The sequence below is a fragment of the Sinocyclocheilus anshuiensis genome, unplaced genomic scaffold (assembly GCF_001515605.1).
Source record: "Sinocyclocheilus anshuiensis isolate Anshui unplaced genomic scaffold, SAMN03320099.WGS_v1.1 scaffold939, whole genome shotgun sequence".
In the NCBI taxonomy this organism is placed as follows: Eukaryota; Metazoa; Chordata; class Actinopteri; order Cypriniformes; family Cyprinidae; genus Sinocyclocheilus; species Sinocyclocheilus anshuiensis.
This window is the reverse complement of record NW_015544227.1, coordinates 1,180,928-1,204,178: the sequence shown is the minus strand read 5'-3', so window position 1 is coordinate 1,204,178 and position 23,251 is coordinate 1,180,928. Positions and strand designations below refer to the sequence as shown.

General features: G+C 38.3%; 2 protein-coding genes across 3 annotated transcripts in view; one reads left to right on the top strand and one right to left on the bottom strand.

Moving 5' to 3' along the window:
* Nucleotides 1-23,251, bottom strand: part of LOC107697456 (neurofibromin-like) — a 59,117-nt gene that overhangs the window by 14,386 nt on the left and 21,480 nt on the right. The window contains exons 22-35 of one of the 2 annotated variants that reach the window (XM_016498255.1): nt 22,349-22,471; nt 22,163-22,246; nt 21,896-22,012; nt 21,623-21,804; nt 20,873-21,084; nt 19,470-19,631; nt 19,252-19,355; nt 18,568-18,703; nt 16,098-16,160; nt 15,224-15,382; nt 14,777-14,874; nt 14,556-14,702; nt 14,030-14,176; nt 13,692-13,802 (exon numbers count right to left, since the gene is read on the bottom strand). In XM_016498255.1, the coding sequence (XP_016353741.1) occupies nt 13,692-13,802; nt 14,030-14,176; nt 14,556-14,702; nt 14,777-14,874; nt 15,224-15,382; nt 16,098-16,160; nt 18,568-18,703; nt 19,252-19,355; nt 19,470-19,631; nt 20,873-21,084; nt 21,623-21,804; nt 21,896-22,012; nt 22,163-22,246; nt 22,349-22,471 (1,845 nt within the window). The remainder of the gene's footprint in view (nt 1-13,691; nt 13,803-14,029; nt 14,177-14,555; nt 14,703-14,776; nt 14,875-15,223; nt 15,383-16,097; nt 16,161-18,567; nt 18,704-19,251; nt 19,356-19,469; nt 19,632-20,872; nt 21,085-21,622; nt 21,805-21,895; nt 22,013-22,162; nt 22,247-22,348; nt 22,472-23,251) is intronic. The other variant, XM_016498256.1, reaches the window with a different exon arrangement.
* LOC107697460 (cell wall integrity and stress response component 1-like) lies at nt 12,625-13,636 on the top strand. The gene is made up of 2 exons (XM_016498263.1): nt 12,625-12,713; nt 12,949-13,636. Exon 2 carries the CDS (start codon nt 12,958-12,960, stop codon nt 13,318-13,320), a length of 363 nt encoding a protein of 120 aa, XP_016353749.1. The 5' UTR covers nt 12,625-12,713; nt 12,949-12,957; the 3' UTR covers nt 13,321-13,636.

Here is a 23,251-nt window from a genome sequence, read left to right as displayed (position 1 = left end):
CTTAGTCTTATTAATTGATACATTAGGTATCGTTTGCACCTTTTTACAAAGGTGTGTTTGAACTAAGAATCTGATGTTTCCTTCAGGCTGTAGATCTGCTGAATATCAAATGGTACCATAGTTTCATATTCTTATTTCTCTTCTTTTTACTGCCTAAACTTTAACTCCTTTTCCTATACCAACTGTATGCGTGTGTGTGTGTGTGTGTGTGCGTGTGTATGTGTATGTGAGACTAGTTTAAGTGTTTATGTAGTATGTTAGACTAGTTTAAGTGTTTATGTAGTTAATAAAGTCTTACTTGTATCACACTTGACGTTGTTCATTGTTTGCTCATAACTGGAGTCCCTTAATCATGCAGATTTATGCTACAGGCTCTGTGTAGAATTGTACAGTAAGAAAGTTATTTCCTTTAACCAGGAAATTAACGTTCTTAGAATTGACAGACAGTTGACCCTGAGAGGTCAAGTAAATACTTACAGCGGATCTAAATATTTATAGTTAATTATAACTAGTTATGATTAATTATTAATATTTCCCCAATGAGCTGATTCGCTACACAATGCAAAAAAATCCTTAAACATCCTTAAATGAGATATATGTATTTGAAAATCAAAAGCATGTATGATAAGACTATTTTTTGGGAGTATATCTATTTATTGATTTTATTTTTTATCCTTAAAAGAACAAAAAAACTATATGCCAAATATGGTAAGAATTTTTTTAAGTGAATTATAATTATTTTCTCTGAAAACAATCAGATTATCCAATCATTTTGTAGCATAACACCACCACGAGAAAATACATCATTTTACAGCTATACCCACATTTCTGCTATTCATTCATATTTAACACATGATCACGTGATCTACTGCATTATATTCTCAGCATGTTATAAATAGAAAAGCAAACCATCCAGGTCAGTTGATAAAAGGATCGACTCCTCTGACTTTATCATTCTGATCTTTGTGAAGAGAGACAGAGGAACAGCCTAGAAATGGTAAGACACATTTTGCCAAAGAAACTTAGTTTGAGTGTAATTTGGTTAAAAATTCCAGTTAGAAAACTTTGTAAGCAGCACTGAAGTCAAACACCACTGGGAAGGATTTAAGATCGAATAACCTTTTAAAAAGAAAAATTAATGTGACCATTATACTCTATAAATATAATGCTGTAATATTTATAGTTCTTCAATTATGTATTTCTGACTGGCTAAAAACACACTGTTGGTTAAAATAAGCAAATAAATAATATTTAAAATATGCATACATAATAAATAACTTGAACAGTTGTAGATAGTTAAACTGTAATGTGAATGGACAAAGTTATTGTATACGTACTATATTAAAAGGACAATCTCCTGAAGAAACAATATTTTATATGAAAAATAAACCCTGTTTAATATCTAAAATATAAGGTTAAATTTTATGTCTGTTTTGTTCTCTCTCTATAGCCATAAATATCAAATATTACACATGGAGCTACTTAGACCTTGTTTGTTCTTTTATCTGTTGGCCATTTTGCTGTCACTGAGCATCTCTTCGACCACAAACTCGGACCCCACCAATGCAGAAACACTTCAGTGGATACAACGATACAAACACCATCAAACCATTAATGATGAGACCAGACAAACTGGAATTTACAACACCAGAAGGGCCAAAGAACATGGAGATCGAGGTGAAACCATCTTCAGCTCGCATACAGGAACAAAGTACTCATTCCACTGGTATGACTGGTACAAAGAACTCTACAGCTATGCCATCCTTCCCTACTCACTCGTTACCAGACTCACAGAAAACAACTAAATTAGAAGATTTACAACTAGTGGGACAATTAACTAAGCGACTCCAGACCACAATACAGAAAATTATAGAACCCAGTGAAGTTACAGAGCAACACATCCCTGATTCCACAACATTCACTATCAAAATCTCCTCCAAAGCAGCAGAAGAACCTTCTTCAATTACCATACATGAACAAATCGACCACTTCACTGGCATTAATAGTATAAATAACTCCACTGCTATGGCGTCCTTCCCCACTCACTCATCATTACCAGACCCACAGGAACCAACTCAATCAGGAGATTCACAACTAGCCGAAGAATCAACTCAATGACTCCAGACCAAAATACAGAAAATTCCTTCCATACATTAACAAATTGACAACTTCACTGCTAATGGCATAAATAACTCTACAGCTATGGTGTCTCTCCCCACTCAATCATCATTACCAGACCCACAGGAAACAACTCAATCAGGAGATTCACAACTAGCTGAAGAATCAACTCAACGACTCCAGAACAAAACACAGAAAATTCCTTCCATACATGAAAAAATCGACAACTTCACTGGTAGTAATGGTACAAATAACTCTACAGCTATGGCATCCTTCCCCAATCACTCATCATTACCAGACTCACAGGAAACAACTCAATCAGGAGATTCACAACTAGCTGAAGAATCAACTCAACGACTCCAGAACAAAACACAGAAAATTCCTTCCATACATGAAAAAATCGACAACTTCACTGGTAGTAATGGTACAAATAACTCTACAGCTATGGCATCCTTCCCCAATCACTCATCATTACCAGACTCACAGGAAACAACTCAATCAGGAGATTCACAACTAGCTGAAGAATCAACTCAACGACTCCAGAACAAAACACAGAAAATTCCTTCCATACATGAAAAAATCGACAACTTCACTGGTAGTAATGGTACAAATAACTCTACAGCTATGGTGTCTCTCCCCACTCAATCAACATCTCCAGACTCACAGCAAACAACTCAATCAGGAGATTCACAACTAGCTGAAGAATCAACTCAACGACTCCAGAACAAAACACAGAAAATTCCTTCCATACATGAACAAATCGACAACTTCACTGGTAGTAATGGTACAAATAACTCTACAGCTATGGTGTCTCTCCCCACTCAATCATCATTTCCAGAGTCACAGAAAACAACTCAATCAGGAGATTCACAGCTTGTTGAACAATCAGTTCAACGCGTCCAGACCACAAAACAGAAATTTATAGAACCAAGTGAAGTTACAGAGCAACACATCTTTGATTCCACAATATTCTCTATCAAAATTTCCTCCAAAGCAGAGGAACCTTCTTCAATTGCCCTTCATGAACAAATCGACCACTTCACTGATATTAATGGTACAAAAAATAACTCTACATCTATGTCGTTCTACCCCATACCAGACTCAGAGGAAACAACTCAATCAGGAGATTCACAACTAGCTGAAGAATCAACTCAACGACTCCAGAACAAAACACAGAAAATTCCTTCCATACATGAACAAATCGACAACTTCACTGGTAGTAATGGTACAAATAACTCTACAGCTATGGTGTCTCTCCCCACTCAATCATCATTTCCAGACTCACAGCAAACAACTCAATCAGGAGATTCACAACTTGCTGAACAATCAGCTCAACACTTCCAGACCACAATACAGAAAATTATAGAACCCAGTGAAGTTACAGAGCAACACATCCCTGATTCCACAACATTCACTATCAAAATCTCCTCCAAAGCAGCAGAAGAACCTTCTTCAATTACCATACATGAACAAATCGACCACTTCACTGGTTTTACTGATACAAAAAACTCTACAGCTGTGGCATCTTTCCCCATTCAATCATCATTACCAGACTCACAGAAAACAACTCAATCAGGAGATTCAGAACTAGCTGAAGAATCAACTCAACACAAAATTCCCGAACCCATCATTCGTTCAATTGGAATAATTGGTACAAATGATTCTACAGCTATAATGTCTTTTCCCACTGATCTGCCACCACAAGAGTCACAAAAAAACACCCAGTCAGGAGCACCACAACGAGTCAAACATTCAATGCAACATTTCCAGAGCCCCAAACAGAAAATTTACAAAACCTAGTCAGAAAATTGTACAACCCACTGTTCTCATGTCCACCCTAAATCAGGCCACAACATACAGAATTCAACAGAAAACTCCACTACAATCTGCCATAGACCCACACATTTCAAATAATGACATACTTGCATCAACAATGGAAAATGACAACCTGCAAACAACTTCACTTCCACGAATGACAAAGAATGAGCAACCCAAAATAACACTGGTCAATGGAATGGTGCAAAGCATTTCAAAAACCACTCCACCTGCAAGGACGAAACAAACAACTTTATCAACAGACAAGCCTGAAATCATAACAAATCCTCCACACACACTCTCTGTAACTTGGCAAAATGGGAAATCCAACTGGCTTGTGACGGCCACAGATTGGAGAGTTTCAAAACATACACCACCTACATTCACTCTGAAGCAGCATATCCAAGACTCCACTTCACTTCTGCTGACAAAAGACAGCCCCAGTTCAGAGTCCACATCAGATCCAGAACACCATAAACCCAAACCGACAGAAGAGCCTACAAATCAGCACACTGAAAAAGTGTACACAACAAATACAGCAAAATCTTCTAGAGTGTAATGCAACCATTTACGACAACGAATACTCAGACTAACAAACGATACATTAGGAAGCAGCAAAACAGCTTCCACATCACCTCTTCCAAACCTGACAGAGAATCATTTAGTTTACTCAAAAGGACCAGAGGACACTTCTCTGCCACCAGGCATTAGTCTACAGGATACCACATCATTCATAACCTATCAGAGTAAAGCAAAAACACAATCACAGCGCACAACAAACAAATATACAATCCTTGGCAAAATGAAGTCCCATGCAAGTTTCACGTTGGTAAAGGACACATCAACTCAAGCTCCCACAGATGGAGTGCGATCATCTCAAACTATTCCAGTCTCCAGAGAAAAGCTCATTATGATGTTCACTCCAAATCCAAAACCTTCAGAAAAACATATTCATACCACATCAGTCGTGAGACATGGATTTCTGACATCAAGAACACAGGAAAATCCATCCTGGATTTCAACGAAACGGTCCAATATCCAACCCACTGAAACAGAAGAGTATAAATAACTCTACAGCTATGGCATCCTTAACCAATCACTCATCATTACCAGACTCACAGGAAACAACTCAATCAGGAGATTCACAACTAGCTGAAGAATCAACTCAACGACTCCAGAACAAAACACAGAAAATTCCTTCCATACATGAACAAATCGACAACTTCACTGGTAGTAATGGTACAAATAACTCTACAGCTATGGTGTCTCTCCCCACTCAATCATCATTTCCAGACTCACAGCAAACAACTCAATCAGGAGATTCACAACTTGCTGAACAATCAGCTCAACACTTCCAGACCACAATACAGAAAATGACAGAACCCAGTGAAGTTACAGAGCAACACATCCCTGATTCCACAACATTCACTATCAAAATCTCCTCCAAAGCAGCAGAAGAACCTTCTTCAATTACCATACATGAACAAATCGACCACTTCACTGGCATTAATAGTATAAATAACTATACTGCTATGGCGTCCTTCCCCACTCACTCATCATTACCAGACTCACAGGAAACAACTCAATCAGGAGATTCACAACTAGCTGAAGAATCAACTCAATGACTCCAGACCACAATACAGAAAATCATAGAACCCAGTGAAGTTACAGAGCAACACATCCCTAATTCCACAACATTCACTATCAAAATCTCCTCCAAAGCAGCAGAAGAACCTTCTTCAATTACCATACATGAACAAATCGACCACTTTACTGCTAACGGCATAAATAACTCTACAGCTATGGCATCCGAGGTGGAAAAACCAACGCAAAGCATGAGTGGGTGCAAACCAAGTTTGACAACTCGTTCAGCTACAACTGGATTGCACGTGTCAAAAACACAAACTGTTTCACAAAAACCCAAGACATTTATTTTACCAACACACAAATCAGCTAATACTGCAAAAGAAGATGACACGAAAACCCGCAGAGATATTTTTGGATTACTCTTCACTTTTGGGTGCCTTATGTTGCTGATAATAGTAATTTTGCTTCGGGTAGTCTGGAGAAGATGGCAAGCCCGGCACTGGAGGAACGACATGTGGGTAGCAGGTCCTCCTCTGCTGTGGGGAACATATCATTCAGTCTTGCAGAACAGCAGTTCACACACTGCAATACAGATGAGGAAAGAGAACAGCCAAAAGAAAAAGCAGGAAAATAGTGATGTTTCTGAGACTATTGCTCTCAAGCAACAACACAAAGACCTTGAATAAACATGAGGATGTCAGGGACTCACGGCACTCTATAATACTTACCCTCGACATGACAGCTTTTTTAACTAAACAAATTCTACAGACTTCTCAGTGAGTCACAAACTTCCAGACAACATCTTTGTGTCTTGCATATGCAAACACTTAACTTTACATGAACAAATGAGTGTTAATATTACATTATGTTGAGATTATGTGATTGTACATTTAAAGGTCACTGCAGTGTGTTTTTAAAAATTGTTTTAATAAAAAAGCTATTTTGACCTGTATTTTAAGTAATATTAATCAGATTCACTAAAGCAAACAATGTTCATTTACTTTATTATATACAATGGAAAATCGATTACATCTCAAAAGACTATACGTTATGTAGCAATGACCATCTTCTCTTACCAAAGACCTCCAGCAGACTTTTCACTTTTTCCTCTGACTTTTCCTTTTGTCTGGCTCACACACAAAAACATCAAAAAACACTGATCCACTAAAACACATGCCACAGAATCTTTCAAAATGGAGTGGGGATTTGTGTTACTAGACAGCACATGTAAAATAAGAACTGAGTGCAAATGGATTAAGTTAAACTGTCTATGCCATTTCTGCTTGACACACACAAACACAAATATACAGCATCATACACTCACACACAGAGCAAAGCTACATTAGTAGGCAGAGAATGTTTCATTACTGGGCAGCATTAGCAGGCTCTGAAAGAATGAAGCGATTGAGGAAGAAAAAGGGAGAGGAAGAGAGAGAGAGTGATGGAGAGTAGCACTGAAAAGTTTCTGTACCAGCGCTCTTTTGTTCAAAACGCACACACACACACCTGCCTGGGCAAGAACATGATGGTGAGGAACTTTAAATAAGTTACCAAAAAGCGTGCTAGGAATTATACTACACTAAGAATTAAGAATTGCTTCATTATTAGTGTTTTAAATTAAAACACTGAATTTTACAGTATGTGCTGACTGTGTGGGAGAATCTGTGAGGAATTGATTAAAATGGTAAAATGTGCTAAACGGAGATGACAGCACTCTTACTGATAGCTGACAACATAATCAGAATGACAAAATTATTTTATAAAATTACAACTTTACTGAAATCACCAGAAAATTTCTGCAAGATCAGAAATTGTGTTCATTTTAGAATTTTTCCCAGTTGGAATTTCATCAGACTCCATCCCAGTAATCTAAAACTCAGACAAAACAGTTTCAGACCTGAATTACAGGTTAAGTGTTGCTTGATGACTGAAGAAAGAATAAAAACAGGAAGGAGAGGGAGGGGGAGATCGCAGAAAAGAAAGCAGAGGAAATTGATGCTGAATGAGGGAATCCTAAAGAAGAAACGGAGATGTCAGCACTTCCTCTCTCTCTCTCTCTTTTTCTTGTACCAGGGCATAGACTCTACTACATCTCCCCTCCCTGCCTCTCTCTCTCCCCTCTGCCATCATAGTGATCCCAGAAAGGGACATGCACAGAGAAAGACGGGATTTGGATTTTACTGCAGCATAAAGCGAGAATAGCATAAAAAAAATAAGAGATCAGAGCGGCATGATATGAACAAGCATCTAAGCACGTTATATATAAAAGCTGTTTTTTTCTAAGCACATGCTTAGAGAGTCGAGCAGATCTAGGTGCAGGCAGATCTGCAGAGCCACTGCATGAAGACCTTCTCAGCTCTGTTGTATGTTTGCATGTGTAAAACTGTTTCTCAAAACTCATGCCAATGCTTTGACTAGCTTCACAACTGCAAACAAAAGAGGCAAAACTCATACATACATACACATTAAACTTTTACATTGACTTTTTAAAACCAATACCAAAGATTATATAAGACCCACGGTAATCACTCCCTAAAATTAGATTTATTATCATCATTAACCATAATCATTTTAATTATTTACTATATTCAGATTCACTAAAGTTCAGACTCATCGTCATTATGTGGCATCAGACACACTGTGTAATCAGACTCACGCAGACCCCATTATAATCAGACACAAATTTCATTTCTCAAAATAAACTATATGCCATCACTTAGTTATCAGACGTCATGTAATAAGACTCAGTCAGTCAGTATAATCAGACTGCGTTAACACACTATAATCGGGCACAAATTGCATTACTCAGTATAGTCAGACTCGTTGTCATCATTCGCAATAATCAGACTTACTGTCATCAGACCTAATCAGTCACTCAATATAATCAAATTTGGACTCACCATAATTACATAGCATCAGACACACTGTAATCGAACTCACAAAGGTCAGACACTAAATTTTATCTTCATTATAATGAGCCTGCTTACACCAATTATAAATCACACAGACTGCATTACTCAAAATAGTCAAACTCATTGCCATCACTCATTAATCAGATTTATGTACTCAATCCGTCAATATAATCAGACACAAATAGCATTAATCAATAAACTTATCATCACTCACATTAATCTGACTTAACCTCATCAGACCCAGTCACTCAATACAATCAGATTCACTAAAGCTCAGACTCATTGTCATTACTTGCTATACAACACACTATCAGTTATCAGACTAATTTTCATGTGCATTATAATCAGATTTCTATCACTTACTATAATCAGACACAGATGACATTAAAGGGGTCATACGATGCTGCTAAAAAGAACATTATTTTGTGTATTTGGTGTAATGAAATGTGTTTATGCGGTTTAAAGTTTAAAAAACACATTATTTTCCACATACTGTACATTATTGTTTCTCCTCTATGCCCTGCTTTTTTGAAACGCGTCGATTTTTACAAAGCTCATCGGTCTGAAAAAGCGAGGTGTGCTGTGATTGGCCAGCTATCCAATGCGTTGTGATTGGCTGAATACCTCAAGCGTGAGACGGAAATGTTACACCCCTCACATACTGTTGATGCCGTGTCCGGCCAGAGCGATGAGACATAAACATTAAAACCACTCCTGGCTGGTGGAACGATCTTCCCACCCCTATCCGGAATGCTGAATCCCTGACAATTTTCAAGCGACAGCTGAAAACCCATCTCTTTCGAAGCTACTTGACTTAATCATAAAAAATAAAAAAAAAATAAAATAAAAAAAAATCTCTCTCTTTATTTATTCCTTTTCTTTCTAGCTTGTACTTATTTGAACAATGTCTAAGAACTTGGTATTACAACCACTTCCTGTGTCTGTTTGCCTCTTTAAGAAGAATCGCTTTATGTATCTAGCGTGAGCTGAGGCCGGGCTAGAGTGAGCTGAGGCGGCGGGGTCAAGAACGGCGCGGCCGGCGGATGCGACGATTGAGCGGCAACCACACGTGACGACCCCGGGCTGGACTCCACTTTGTCCACGGTGAAAGTTGATGTATTCCCTCAGCGACCAGCACAGATCAGCTCTAGGCATGACGAAGCGGATATTGTCCTCTTTTGGAAGACCAAACAAAGTAGTTTCGCTTTCACAACAAAGCACACAGAGCCTTCACGACATGGCTGCAGCGTCAACAATACTACAGCGAGAATAAAAGTTACGCCTTCTTTCTTTGCGTGAACATTTGGGCGGCGTTATGCAAATCTTCCCACATAGTGAGGTAGATATGTGGGGGCGTGTTAGAACGAGCCGTTTTAGGTAGGTGTGGCTGACTCTGAACTTTTATAAAGAATATCTCTTTGGATTTGAGACTTTGGTCTTTGCAACTTTACAGATCTTCTTTATGCACCAAGAGCTTGTAACACTCCAAAGAGAAAGGAAAAATTGAAATCGCATCATATGACCCCTTTAATATAGTCATTGCCATCACACAATTCATGTAATCAGGCTGTAATCTTTAAACGTTCTGTAATCAGACGCGATATAATCATACTCACTTAAAAAAAAAAAAATCACAAATTACTACCAGTCATTACATTAGTACAATACTACAAAAACAAATAACTGGATGCATTCTGCATGTAGCATGTAACAAACGAACAAGCATTCAGCAAAAAATAAAAAATCTCTTGCAATTGTCTACAGGAACACAATGAAGATGCCCGTGTGTGCAGCAATGTCCTGTCTGCTCTGGCTGTGGTTTACATGTACTTACGTACATGCAGAATGTCCCAGTGTTTGTTCCTGTAGTGAGAGCCATCGGACAGTTGACTGTTCCCGGAGGGGGGTTAGGCATCTGCCAGTGGGCCTGCAGCGAAACATTCAATCCCTCAACCTGACCCACAATCGGCTATCTGACCTGGACCACCACCTAAGCTCCTTAACACATCTGCGCATCCTGGACATCTCCTACAAACGTCTGCTTCACTTCCCAGCCTCGCTGCCACGGGCACTGTGGGAAATCAACGTCTCAGGAAACCATCTGCGTGTTCTTAACAGGGATGACACAGCATACCAGTGGAACCTCAGAGTTCTGGACCTGTCCGTCAATAAGCTGGAACGTGTGGTCTTTATCAACAACACGCTCTCCAACCTGAAGGCTCTCAACCTCAGTCATAAGTTCTGGACGGTACCTACCAACATGCCCCAAAACCTGGAGGTGGTGGATCTATCCCACAACACTCTGGTCCAGATTCTGCCAAGGTCCATGAACCGGCTCCACAGTTTGGCTCGGTTTTACCTGCACGCAAACCGCTTCACCACAGTCAGTGAAGGGACATTCGAGCATCTGCAAAGTCTGAAGCTCATCACTCTAGGGGACAATCCCTGGGCTTCTGAAGAAACTGCCAATATCAGCCACCTGTTGGTGTGGACCAAACACACTTCCGCCCGAGTGTTGGGCTGCCCCTGCCACACCTGGCATACCTGCGGAGAGGCTCACCTGTCCAGTACAGGGAGCTGGCACTTTGGCACCTACACGCAGTCCCCACATGTCTTTGGAACCGAGGAGCCAAGCCATCCATATGTACAAGTGGTCACCACACACTTCTGGTCAGGGACGTCACTCCTACATACCAAGGATGACCAAACAGGATCTAGAAGCACCAAGGAACAGGAGTCTTTCAGGAATGGCCTTCTCTTTACCTCAACTTCAGAGGTTTCCCATTCTAATACTCATTCAACTACAGAAGGCCCAGTCACAACAGGCAAATTCTTCACCACTCGCAGGACCACCACTCTCCGTACACGGAGTGTGAAGAGACCCAATCACAACCTCAGTCGAAACACAAGCTCAAGATGCAGTATGGGTTCGCTCTACACATCAGTCTGCTGTACGCTCCTTCTGATGGCCATGATGCAAGGGCTCTGAGGGTCAGCCGAGTCACATGGTCTTTCTTCTAAACTGGATCAAACTATTAATTCATGTTAACAAATGAATAAAACATTAAATGAACTTAATAGCTTCCAAAACAGAACAGTCTCACACTATAGGCCTAACCTCCATCTACTGATGAAGCGGAGCAACAAGCAGGATTACTGGACATACAGGTTTACATGAAATGGGTGTAGAAGCATTTCATATGTTAATCAGATTAACTTCTGACAATCCATTTTGTTTAAAAAATTATTACGTTAAATGCATGATTCTGTTAATACTACTGCAATAATAAAAACATGAACAAAAAGCATTATTTTTTTAATCAAAAGCTTTGCACTGTTCAATAAAATCTATAATATAAAAATTATAAAATCAATATAATTAAATATAATGACTTTCATCAGAACACAAAGCTACTTTGTGATGCCATTCAATAAAGAAATATGCGTTCTGCCTGCTTAAGGGTACAACTATGGCATTTATTAGCAGGGATTAAACACTGATGGTAACCAGCCAAACTTTCACCACTTGGCTACAACGTATCACTTGTCCATCCATGGTCAAAACAAATTACATTTGAATGTCATTTTAAAAAACAGATTTTAACCATGTCCAGTTTTATGTAAAGTAATAAATCAGTCACTAAAATGAGCAGAAAACTACCTGCCAAGTTCCAAAAACTACTGACAACCAGCAGGGACACTTGACCAAGATGGTCTACCAGCTCCTTCAGGTCCCAAACAGCTGGTAAGCCATCTTCACAACTACCTAAACCAGTGATGAGAAGCTCGAAACCATCTATCACGTATTCACGTTTCAAAAACGTAGCTTAAACTGATGTTAACAGAACTTTCCAGCTGGGAAAGCAGTTTATTTTTCTCACCATCATGCTTTCATTAGCATCTTCTGACAGAACAAAACATTTAGAAACCCTGTTATTACTAATAACAGTGATAAACTCTTGTCAGATTACCCAGCTATGTAGGCATATACAATTTAAAATAAGATTTATCTATATTTGGAAATCTTTTGTCGTAAACACAGCAACTCAAGCCAGTCTTCCAATTGTAACCATGATACCTCATGAAAAGCAAACAAACAATTTGTTAAACAAAAGGAAATCTTGTCAGCATGATCTTTCCATCACTGACCCTCCTTTTTGAAGAATCATGTGACTTCTTCCACTGGTGGCATTATTAAAAGCATCTGCATCTGTTTAGAGACACTGCACATCACCGCTTGCAGAGATAAAACATCAGCATTATTTACGTGGAGCACCGCTGGTGAGTACCCAGGAAATGTTTACAGCTCTAAATTATTTCTTTGAACTAATGCAAAGTGTTCACAAATTAAATTCTGAATGATTTTCAACGTCTATGAACATATATTAATCTTTTATCTTAAAAACTGATCAAAAACTGATGATATGTAAGTGTTAAACATCATTACGGAGCTAGTAAAAAAAAGAAATGCTTATACTTCTATACTGATATGATTTTTGTGTTATGTTTTTGTCAGACCAGAGAAATGGCTCTAAGAGTAGAATCCTGCATGGTTCTGCTAGTTGTGATGTTCGGCTGTATGCAGGTTACCCTTAGTTCAAACACTACTACTATATCTCCCACTACCAACAGCACTGCTAAAAATAACAACGGTGCTAATCAGAATGGGAACGGCGCTAACCAAATTACAACCGGCGGCAGTTCAGGAAGCTCCTCCACCAGCTCCAATGGGATTATGACCACCACCAAAAACAGCACAAACCAGAATGCTAAAGATGCAACTGTCAGCGCCCTCGTTAGCAGTTCCTCCTCTTCCTCCATGACTAGCTTCTTCAAACTTCTGCTGCTTGTGTCCATGGCTCTGAGCTTTCTAAAGATGATACAGTGACCATCAACCTCCCTTGTGCTTTGAAGGCAGACAATAACATGAGATTCTTCGGAGACGTAATAGTTTTTCTGAAATTCTATGCAACTGTCGTAGATGTTACACAGCTTGTAACAAACAGCTTTTTGCTTAACATTAGAGAAAAATATTTCAAATATGAAAAATATTGATACTATTCACAACTATTATGAAATGGGATATCAGGTTTTTTTTAATTTATTGCTGTAAAATGCTGTAATATCTTCATACTTTAATCAGCAAAAGTACATCTATGCATCTGTAAGCTATTGTTAGTTAACTGATTGTCAGAAGCAATAAAACTTTTAACAAAAAGAACGCTATGTGCTTTTGTAATTCTTTTTTTTAAGTCTTACCTGCGAGTTACATAGTAAAACACAGGGTTTCCGTTCTTTGAGGTTCCAGCCTGGTAAAAGATATTAAGAGTCTTCAATGCTTTAAACTCTTCTTTCTCATGCACCTGGTGTCTAAAGAAAAATAAAAACAGTTATGAATTGCAAAGTTAAAGTGGGGTTTCAGCTTAAAATAAGAAAAAAATTGTGTTAGAAAAATACTAATTCAAACTGACAAGAAGTCTTTTATCTCTTATAAGAATGTTTAGATTTATTTATTTATTTGTACTGGAAAAGTAGACAAAAATACTGTGCATACTGGAAGACTAAAAAAATAAAAAATACAGTGCAACATTTTCTACCTTGTCATAAACTCCTCAAATTTGGAGCTGGTGAGATTCAGGCTGGACCAATGAGTATCTGCTACAGGTTTGTGTTCTGGGGGACCCAGGTAAGCAAGCAGGGTGGCCATCTTATCAAAGGGCCTCCTTCCAACAGCTTTATGATCCCTGAAGAGTTTGGAAAACTATTCTCTGATTAACTGAAACTTCACTGAGAATTTGAGAATCATCAATAATTGTATGTTTACATTACAATATTTTCCTGAAGCACAGATATAAAGCATGACAGAAAATGGATGATGATTATTTTTACAACAAAACAGCTGTCCCTTAAAGATAGTGTTTTACCAATACAATCAGATCAGAGAGAAACAAGTCGAGGAGGGAAAGTAAAAAATGCAAATCAGTTCCCAACCAAATATAGAGATTTGAATGAGCAAAATTCCAAGAATCTAAGCTCAAGACATGCCCAAACTGCATTTGCACTTTCAATAACAGTCTCTCTGATACTGACTTGATAGCACAAGTCTTTCACAGACCTGCTCACCTGTTACTAGACAAATACTGGCCGATTTTCTCTTGGTTGTTCCACAGCAGCCTGTGCAAGGCCAAAACATTCCCATCACTAATGAAGGACAGGCTGTGGCTGAGAGAGTCGCTTGCCGGGCAGTCAGAGGCGATGTCCAGGAAAAATCTAGAAGGAAACCCAAAGTTTAAACTTGCTGGTGACAGGATCTAAATCCTGAAGATCACTAATCGCTTTCTTACCTTCTGGCTGCATCAAAATTACTCTTCACAAAGTCATTAAACGGCCTCATGTGCTCCTCTTTCGTGAACAAAACATGGTTGGCAATACTTTGCAGCATCTGACAAATGAAATGCAAGTCTGTTTAAAATGGAAACCTCAAATCTTTCCGTTTGGTCTACAACTTTATTGTACATTATAATATATTATCTTTCATCATGCTTCTATTAAAGTAATAAAACACTCATGGCCATGCACTGCAGTGATTTTAGGCATTATTGCTATTATTTAAGTGGCTTATTGATTAATTAAACCCTTCTAGATGGTTGGCTTTCCAGATCATGGACCTGCTTTTGACCTGGCAGACCGTTCTGGACCAGCATCAACATAAGCTGTACCAGCTTGTTTTCCAGCATGGACAATTTTCATAAAAGTAGTATTCATTTCATCTCTATGCAAAATACTCTCACCTTTGACATGAGTTTAAGGCCTCTTTCTATCCTGGGCGAAGGCTTTTTGTCGAGAATCCCAGCCTCGTAGGGAGAGACTATAGCCGGGTTCACGAAACGCAGAAACATGGCACTACCTACTGCTCCAATACTGTTCTGTGGGAAACGTTGTCTCACCACCTGAAACCAAAACAGAAATACACAGGAACGTGAAAAAAGGATTTTATGAGGTAACATGATGCTATTTCATTAGGGCAGTTCCAATCCAGAACCAAAATTCATAATAGCATTAATACATCTGAACATTTTAAAGTCAAGGTATAGATGATCATGTGATATCTGTTGGTTAAGGGGATAACATGAGGTTCTGTGAGGAAACTATCTGAATGAATTGGCACCAGACGCTTTAGAGTTACAGTGTGGAAAGCAGTTTGAAGCCGTTAAACTGTCTAATTATGGCGGAGGTCTTCACCAGTGACCTTTAAGAATGTTAGAGAAGAAAAGAGGGAAAAGCGAAGCATTTAAAATGGCACTACGGAGAAATGCGTTTTACTCAGAATAAACATTTCAGGTTGAACAGTCAAGCATAAAATCATTCTGGCATTCAAAAAGGGGCGAAGTTCGTTACCAAATTGCATTACCCACAATGTATCACTGCATTCAATGACCTGATAATTTCCAACCCTCAGTCCTGAGAGTGACGGCTCATGCAAAGATGATGGCCGGAGCAACAACGTTTGTTGTTTTTCCTGGAGCTGGTTCTAAGAGGTACATTCAGTGAAAGCTTCAGCTTGCCAAAAATCAGGAAATTAGTAGACATGATTTAATGTAATGACAGTAATGCAGGCCAGAGTGCACAAAAGAGGAAGCAGATACGTCCGTCATTCACACTTACTGCTTTCCTCACTTCCTTTCTGTCTTTGACAGATGCTTTAGACAGGAGAGAGTGACAAGTAGCCTACAGAACAGAAATGAGCACAAACAAGTCATGGCACAAGCTAACACACACACACGCACGCACGCACGCGCGCGCGCATGCACGCACTTCCTAACTATTAGGCATGCAAAGAATGTGCATGGAAAAGTCTTTTATAACATTACAATTTTTTTTACTGTCACTTTTAATTAATTTAATGGATCCTAGCTGAATAGAAGTATTAATTAAAAAAATAAATAAAACTGACCTCAAACTTTTGCACTATAGAGTAGTTTAAACTTTTTACCATTATAATTCATTCGGCAGAATTCCACAGATTTTCCTGCACAACTGGCCTCATTTATGTAGCACAGTTACAATGAATTTATATAGCATTCGTAAAATCAACCTTTTGTAAATTATCACACTTTAGTCTTTTGTAAACTATTTACACTAACTTAAGTGCAGAAAACGGTTTGCAGATTCTGTGTGGCCTTTTCCTCACATACACAGGGACTGATGTCAAATATGTATTTGACAGAAACTAGTTCTACAGCCTCAGCACAATTCAGATTTAAAATCACATTTTAAATAAGCTACAACATTTAATTAGATTCCAAAGGCCATCTCATTTGTGATAAATTGTGCTTAAATAAGACCAGAAACATGCATTAAGAATGTCAATTTTGATTTCATGTTGGCTTTAAACTGTTTAATTCAACAGTCTCCACAGCAAAACTGAAGCATATTTGACATTAGTAATATGTGACCCTGGACCACAAAACCAGTCTTAAGTCGCTTGGGTATATTTTTAGCAATAGCCAAAAAAACATTGTATGCGTCAAAATTATCGATTTTTCTTTTATGCCAAAAATCATTAGGATATTAAGTAAAGATCATGTTCCATGAAGATATTTAGTAAATTTTCTACCGTAAATATATCAAAACTTAATTTTTGATTAGTAATATGCATTGTTAAGAACTTTATTTGGACAACTTTAAAGGTGCAAATAGGTGATTGTCTTCAGAAACATTTTTTGTTATGCTGGTTGAAAGTCTCTTCACATCACGATAGCAATCATTAAGTTAAGTGGTCTAAATGTATTTATCTGTATTTATATATTCTGTGGAAGGCGTAGGACCAAGAAATGTTCGTCCAATCAAAACGCTCGGTCCGAGCGTTTTGTCATCCGATCGACATGATCCCTACACAGTGTTCATTGCTCCCTACTCTCCAAGCAGGGGAAATCCATTGAAGTTTACTTCACTTCAGAACATTCATTCACAGATTTGCGCTGCACAGCGTCTTCACACACATCACACTCACACACACACACGTCTTCACATCCAGTGCGAGGACTAGAATTGGGAACCGCTGATGTAGCCTATTGTAGTAATTAGGGATGTCAATTTTCGATCATTTCCATGATCAATCGTCGTTTAAATTAACGATCAATTAATCGATTAATCGTTAACTTTAATGCAGGAAAATGCGTCTATTGCAGCAGCACGCAGTCACCGGCATGACACGATGTGTAAAAGTTTAATGCAGCAAAATGCGTCTATTGCAGCAGCACGCAGTCACCGGCATGACACGATGTGTAAAAGCCACTCAAAAAACCCCCCGTTTTCTCAACCGAATTAAAGGGGTTTTAGTCTGAATAAAATGCCAGTAGCAGGATTGTAAAATGAATAGATGTGATTATGATCATTTGATAAAATGAAGACAGCGCGCCATACGTTTGAGATCATTTTACTTTGTTGACTCTTTCCTATCCCACACATTAAAAGCTTAATTTGTAATTATGAGTGAATGATGATGCATTTATATACCGTCACCATCACTCACAGCCGCTCGCACGTGTTTTGTGAGTGAGCCGCACGCAGTCCAAAATTAAACGACTTAATCGACCATGATAGCTTTAATCGATTGCATCTCTTATCGACAATTAATCGATCATCGATTAATCGTTGACATCCCTAGTAGTAATGTTGTCTCTGGTATTCTGGTCTGTGGGTGACGAGCGTATATGCGTTCAGGGGGCGTGGCTTTGGACGGCGATTGCAGGGAGGGTGGGACGTTCGCTTTCAGTGCTATCAGGCTAAAGTTAGCATTTTCTAAGATCTCCTACTGCACCTTTAAAGGCGATTTTCTCAGTATTTTTTTGCACCCTCAGATTCCAGATTTTCAAATAGTTGTATCTCGGCCAAATATTGTCCTATCCTAACAAACCATACATCAATGGAAAACTTATTTATTCAGCTTTCAGGTGATGTATAAATCTCAAGTTAAAAAAAATAGACCCTTATGACTGGTTTTGTGCTCCAGGGTCACATATCATAACACATGGGGATACAGACATACACAGAAACCATCTCCACACAGGTTTAATATCTTTCAGGCATTTTGCGCTCCGAGTAATCACCTCAGAGGTTTCTTCAGCCTCACCTGAAAGAGACAGTGACAGACGCTGCGGAGCTGAGGAGGAAACTCGCCAGATGAGCTGATTATGGCCTGAAAGAAGCGATCGGTCATCCGTAACAGATTGCGCTGGTTCTCCTCCAAATTCTCACCAGTCTCAAGTCTGCAGGAAGAACACAACCTAATTATCTCCGACCAAAATCTGACTATCACATATGCATGTCTGCTGTATTTAATGGATAAGACACAGCACCAAAAATGTTTATCACATAAAAGTACACAAAATGTCCTTAAAATCACACATTAAAATATATTTACATCACAATGAACTGCACAGGACTATATAATAGGCAAAATTATTAATATGCTGTCACAGGCTGAGTAGGAAAATATTTTGATTTCTAAATACTAGAAATACTACTTGAATTTCAACAAGTTAACCACATTTATCTTTATTAACCACACAAAACACAGTGTGGTCGGTGCAAATCAGTTTATCCTCATTGCAAGTGAACCTCTATTTAAATTACTCTGGGTTAAATTCTCTTTTACTTTGTGTAGTTTTGTTCATGGTTTGGGGATGACAGCATGTTTTGCAATCTGTCCATGATGCTTCTGCCTAATTTGCTTAGCTTTTATCAAGTGACAGGTGAATTTGCACCAACATGCCAGTTGCGAATCACTGATTTAAAGGTTCAGTCAGACAGATACCTGGTGGGATCCACCTCAAAGCTCAGCATCTGCCACTCAGTACCCGTGATCACTGCCCTGAGCAACGGCTCCAACAGCTTCTGCAGATACGTGGCCCCGTATACCTGAAAGAGGGAGTTTCCATGAGTTTCCAAGAAGGAAATTCACAGCTAAACTTAATCTGGATCATTTGAATGAACATTTGACTTCAGTGCATGCCAGGGGAAGCGTAGAGGTACCTTAAAACAGAACGTCATGATTTTACTGGCCAGGCTGTTGCCACGGAACAGCGTCTGCATGGAATCTGCCAACTCCACCTCCTTGGAGAACATATTCCACAGGAGCTGATACAGGAGATGCCTTGAATCAAAGAGAGTCACCAGAACACGGGCCAGTTCATCCTGAAAAGACCAAACACAAGACTAACTAAAAAAAACACTCAGACTGCGAGTTTACAGTAAAATCATACACAGATTTTGACTTTTTCAAAAAAGAAAATATAGTGCCTCACACACCCTTATCATTTGTAAATGCACTGGATAAACTCAAAAAAGAAAAAACATTCCTCAAACTTGCATCACAAAATTTCATTTGCAACATTTCAGTCAAATTACCTTCTTTAGGCTTACAATGTGCAACTAAACTTTTATCACATTTTCAAAATAAAATGGTGAGTAGTAATGGTCAATAATGATACATGTTCTCATTTTATACTATTAATAATACTTTTTTTAAAGTTAAAATCATTTAACAAAAACAAAAAACATAGTTTTGCATTTTCTGCTTGCTAATAGTGAAAGTACAGTGTTTGCTAGGTCAGAAGTTCTCAACTGGGGCCTCAGGAAACTTTCAAAGGGGGACGCAGGATGACAAAGTATTTAAATTAAAAAAATGATTGTTACTATATTAAAATAATCTAGCTGTAATCTAAATACAAATGCTACAAAAATGAAATCATCAAGATGAAATCAGTTTTCTTCCCCCACAACCCTCAAAAAGTATTGTTAATACTGAAGAACCTACATTTCTTGAAACTTTTGCCATCACAAAATGAATTGCGCTTAATTTATAATTTAATATATCAATACTCCCAGTATTTGTTAATAAAAAAAAGTTTGAAAACAAGCAGCTGTCATAATTACAGCAGAAATATCAGAAATAACGTTCATGAGGAGCCTTCAAGTCAAAAAGGTTGAGAACAACTGTTCTAGATAAAATGAAAGAAAATAAATAGTAAAAAAAAGTTAAACTCAAACATCAAAAGAGAATGATAATAATATAGATGATTGAATAGATAAGGGGGGAAAAAAACAAATTAAAATTAATATGTGAATCTGTCTAAGACCATTGCCAAATCAGTATGCAAATAATCATTGATGGTTAGATTTTGACTTGCAAAGACTCTACTATTGTACATTGATAAGAGATTCTCAAGTTTGAAAGATTCTCAACGTTACAATTCTTTGAAGTAAAAAGTTAAGCAATTTTTAAAAAATGTATTAAAATAAATATATGTATATATGTAACATACAGAATTGTGAAAAACAATTGTCTGAATTATGTTGCACAATTATAGCTGAATTAATTACTCATATTGCACTGTTCAAAAAAAAAGAAAAGATTATTTGCATAAAGTACCCACCCACTGTGAACAAGGGACCACATTGGCCAGCGCCATGGCGATAGGTAACTCCCCCTGATCCCCCATCATTGTGACAAGTTCCACAAGCCTTTCAAAGCGATCGGCCAGCGCGGTCTCTGCCAGCGTGTCAAACTCTGTCCCCTGCTGCAGGATCTTAGTCAGGACCTCCATGAACGTAGCCCTGGTCTGAAGGTCCTTATGATAGCCCAGCCCTGCAAGAGAGTGGCAGACACAAAGTTTGATTATATGTGTGAGAAAGTCAAGTCGCATTCATTTATATAGTGCTTTATACAAGACAGATTGTGTCAAAGCAGCTTGACAGTAATAAACAGGAAAATAACAGTGTTAATGTTGCAAGGTTTGTCAATTATGAAACCAGTTCAATTCAGATTTAAGCAGCTCTTCAGAAGACAATAGTGTTATTCATCTCAATTCAATGTTGATTCAATTTAGTTCAATTACAGCGTTGCGGTTACAATATTAGTGTTATTTTCCAGCTTAATTCTGTCCTAGTGTTGAACTGATTGCATATATTAATATATGCTGTTAGATTGGTCACAAAAAGTCATTATTTGAACTAAAGATAAAGTTTTATAACTGATTTAAAGAGTTTAATGAGTAAAAGAAATTAAATTAAATGTAAAATAAATAAAGAATACATAAATAAAATTAAAATAACAAACTTAACTAAAATTAAATATTTATGAATTTAAAGTGCTAGATGAGAGGTTTACGGCTCGATTCTCCCACCGATAGAGTGCATAAGGCCGCTGTCCACATTGGCGTTGAGCAGGTTGGACATGGCCAAGACGGTGCAGTGCCTTAACGACGCCAGCCGCCTGGACATCCCTCGCTTACGTCCAGCCACCTGCTGACCCTCATCCTCCACCTCACTGCAGTCGTTCAGCAGGTTCATGAACAGAGTGAAGTACCTGTGGAGGACAGCAGGGGCAGAGTGAAGTACAGACCCCATGACGGGACACTATAAGGCCTAGTGTTTGATATGGAATATGAGAGTCTTACTTTAGGAAGAGCTGAGATTTGGCCTCCATCAGCTCCACACCGTCCCCCTCCTCTGGCTGAAGGGGCAGCCCGGCCAGAAGAGACACCACCGCCTCCATACTGGCCTGATCCAGATCCCTGCCATTCAAAACCAAAGAGCTCAGAGCAAAAAAAAATTCAACCACTAAAAGTCATTTTTGATTTGTCCTGCACATAATGGTTATCAAAGTTTCTCAAACCAAAAGTCCAATGGAGGATGTTCAGTAAACAATGCCATCTGAATGTTACCTTGTGAGGCATTTAACATCTTCGTCAGCTGCCTGGTTGGATGCCCCCATCACCCAGTCTGTCAGATACTCCACCATCTTATTCCTGAGAGACATGCAAATCTGATGCATCTCCAGAAAATAAATAAAACATTCCAGATAATCGGACTAGCAAATAAATAGTAGGACTACAGTAGCGTTGCTGTACCTGAACTTCATCTCTTGGCAGAAAGAGAGGTCATCTCTGCGCTCCATCATGATCTCTACCAGCTGGCACAGTTTGGTTTTAATCTGGATAGCATGAACCATGTTGCCAAGAATATGCACATACCTGCCAACATACCAACATGCGTAATACTTATGGTTTAAGCACACAGGAATCAACAGTTAGGGTAACATAGATGAGGTTTTGTCAAAATTGCAAGAATAAAAAAATTAACAGTAACACTTTAGTATAGGGACCAACTCTCACTATTAACGAGTTGCTTATTAGCATGCCTATTAATAACATATTGGCTGTTTATTAGTACATATAAAGCACATATTCTGCATGACCATATTCTACATCCCTACTCCTGCCCAATAACTAAACTTAACAACTACCTTACTAACTATTAATAAGCAGCGAATTAAGAGTTTATTGAAGCAAAAGTCGTAGTTAATGGTTTGATAATAGTGCGAATTGGACCTTAAAATAAAGTGTGACCAAATTAAAGTTTAAAAAAGTATAATATATAGTTTAAAAAGGTATAATAAATAATTAAATTATAATAAATAATATATATAATAAATATTAAATTATAAATTAAAATATAAAAATTTGGGGTCAGTAAGATTTTTTTTTGTTTAAGAAATTAAAGGGATAGTTCACCTAAAAATGAAAATTCTGTCATTAATTACTCGCGCTCATGTTGTTCCAAACCTGCAAGACCTCCGTTCATCTTCGGAACACAAATTAAGATATAAGATATTTTTGATGAAATGTGAGAGCTCTCAGACCCTGCATAGACTGCAATGCGACTGTAATGTTCCCAGGTCCAGAAATGTAGCAAGGACATCGGTAAATCAGTCCATGTGACATCAGTGGCTCAACTTCAGTTTTGCGAAGCTA

Bases quoted from the DNA above. Each gene is read 5' to 3' on its own strand.
- LOC107697460 (XM_016498263.1), top strand. From the start codon at position 12,958: ATGGCTCTAAGAGTAGAATCCTGCATGGTTCTGCTAGTTGTGATGTTC.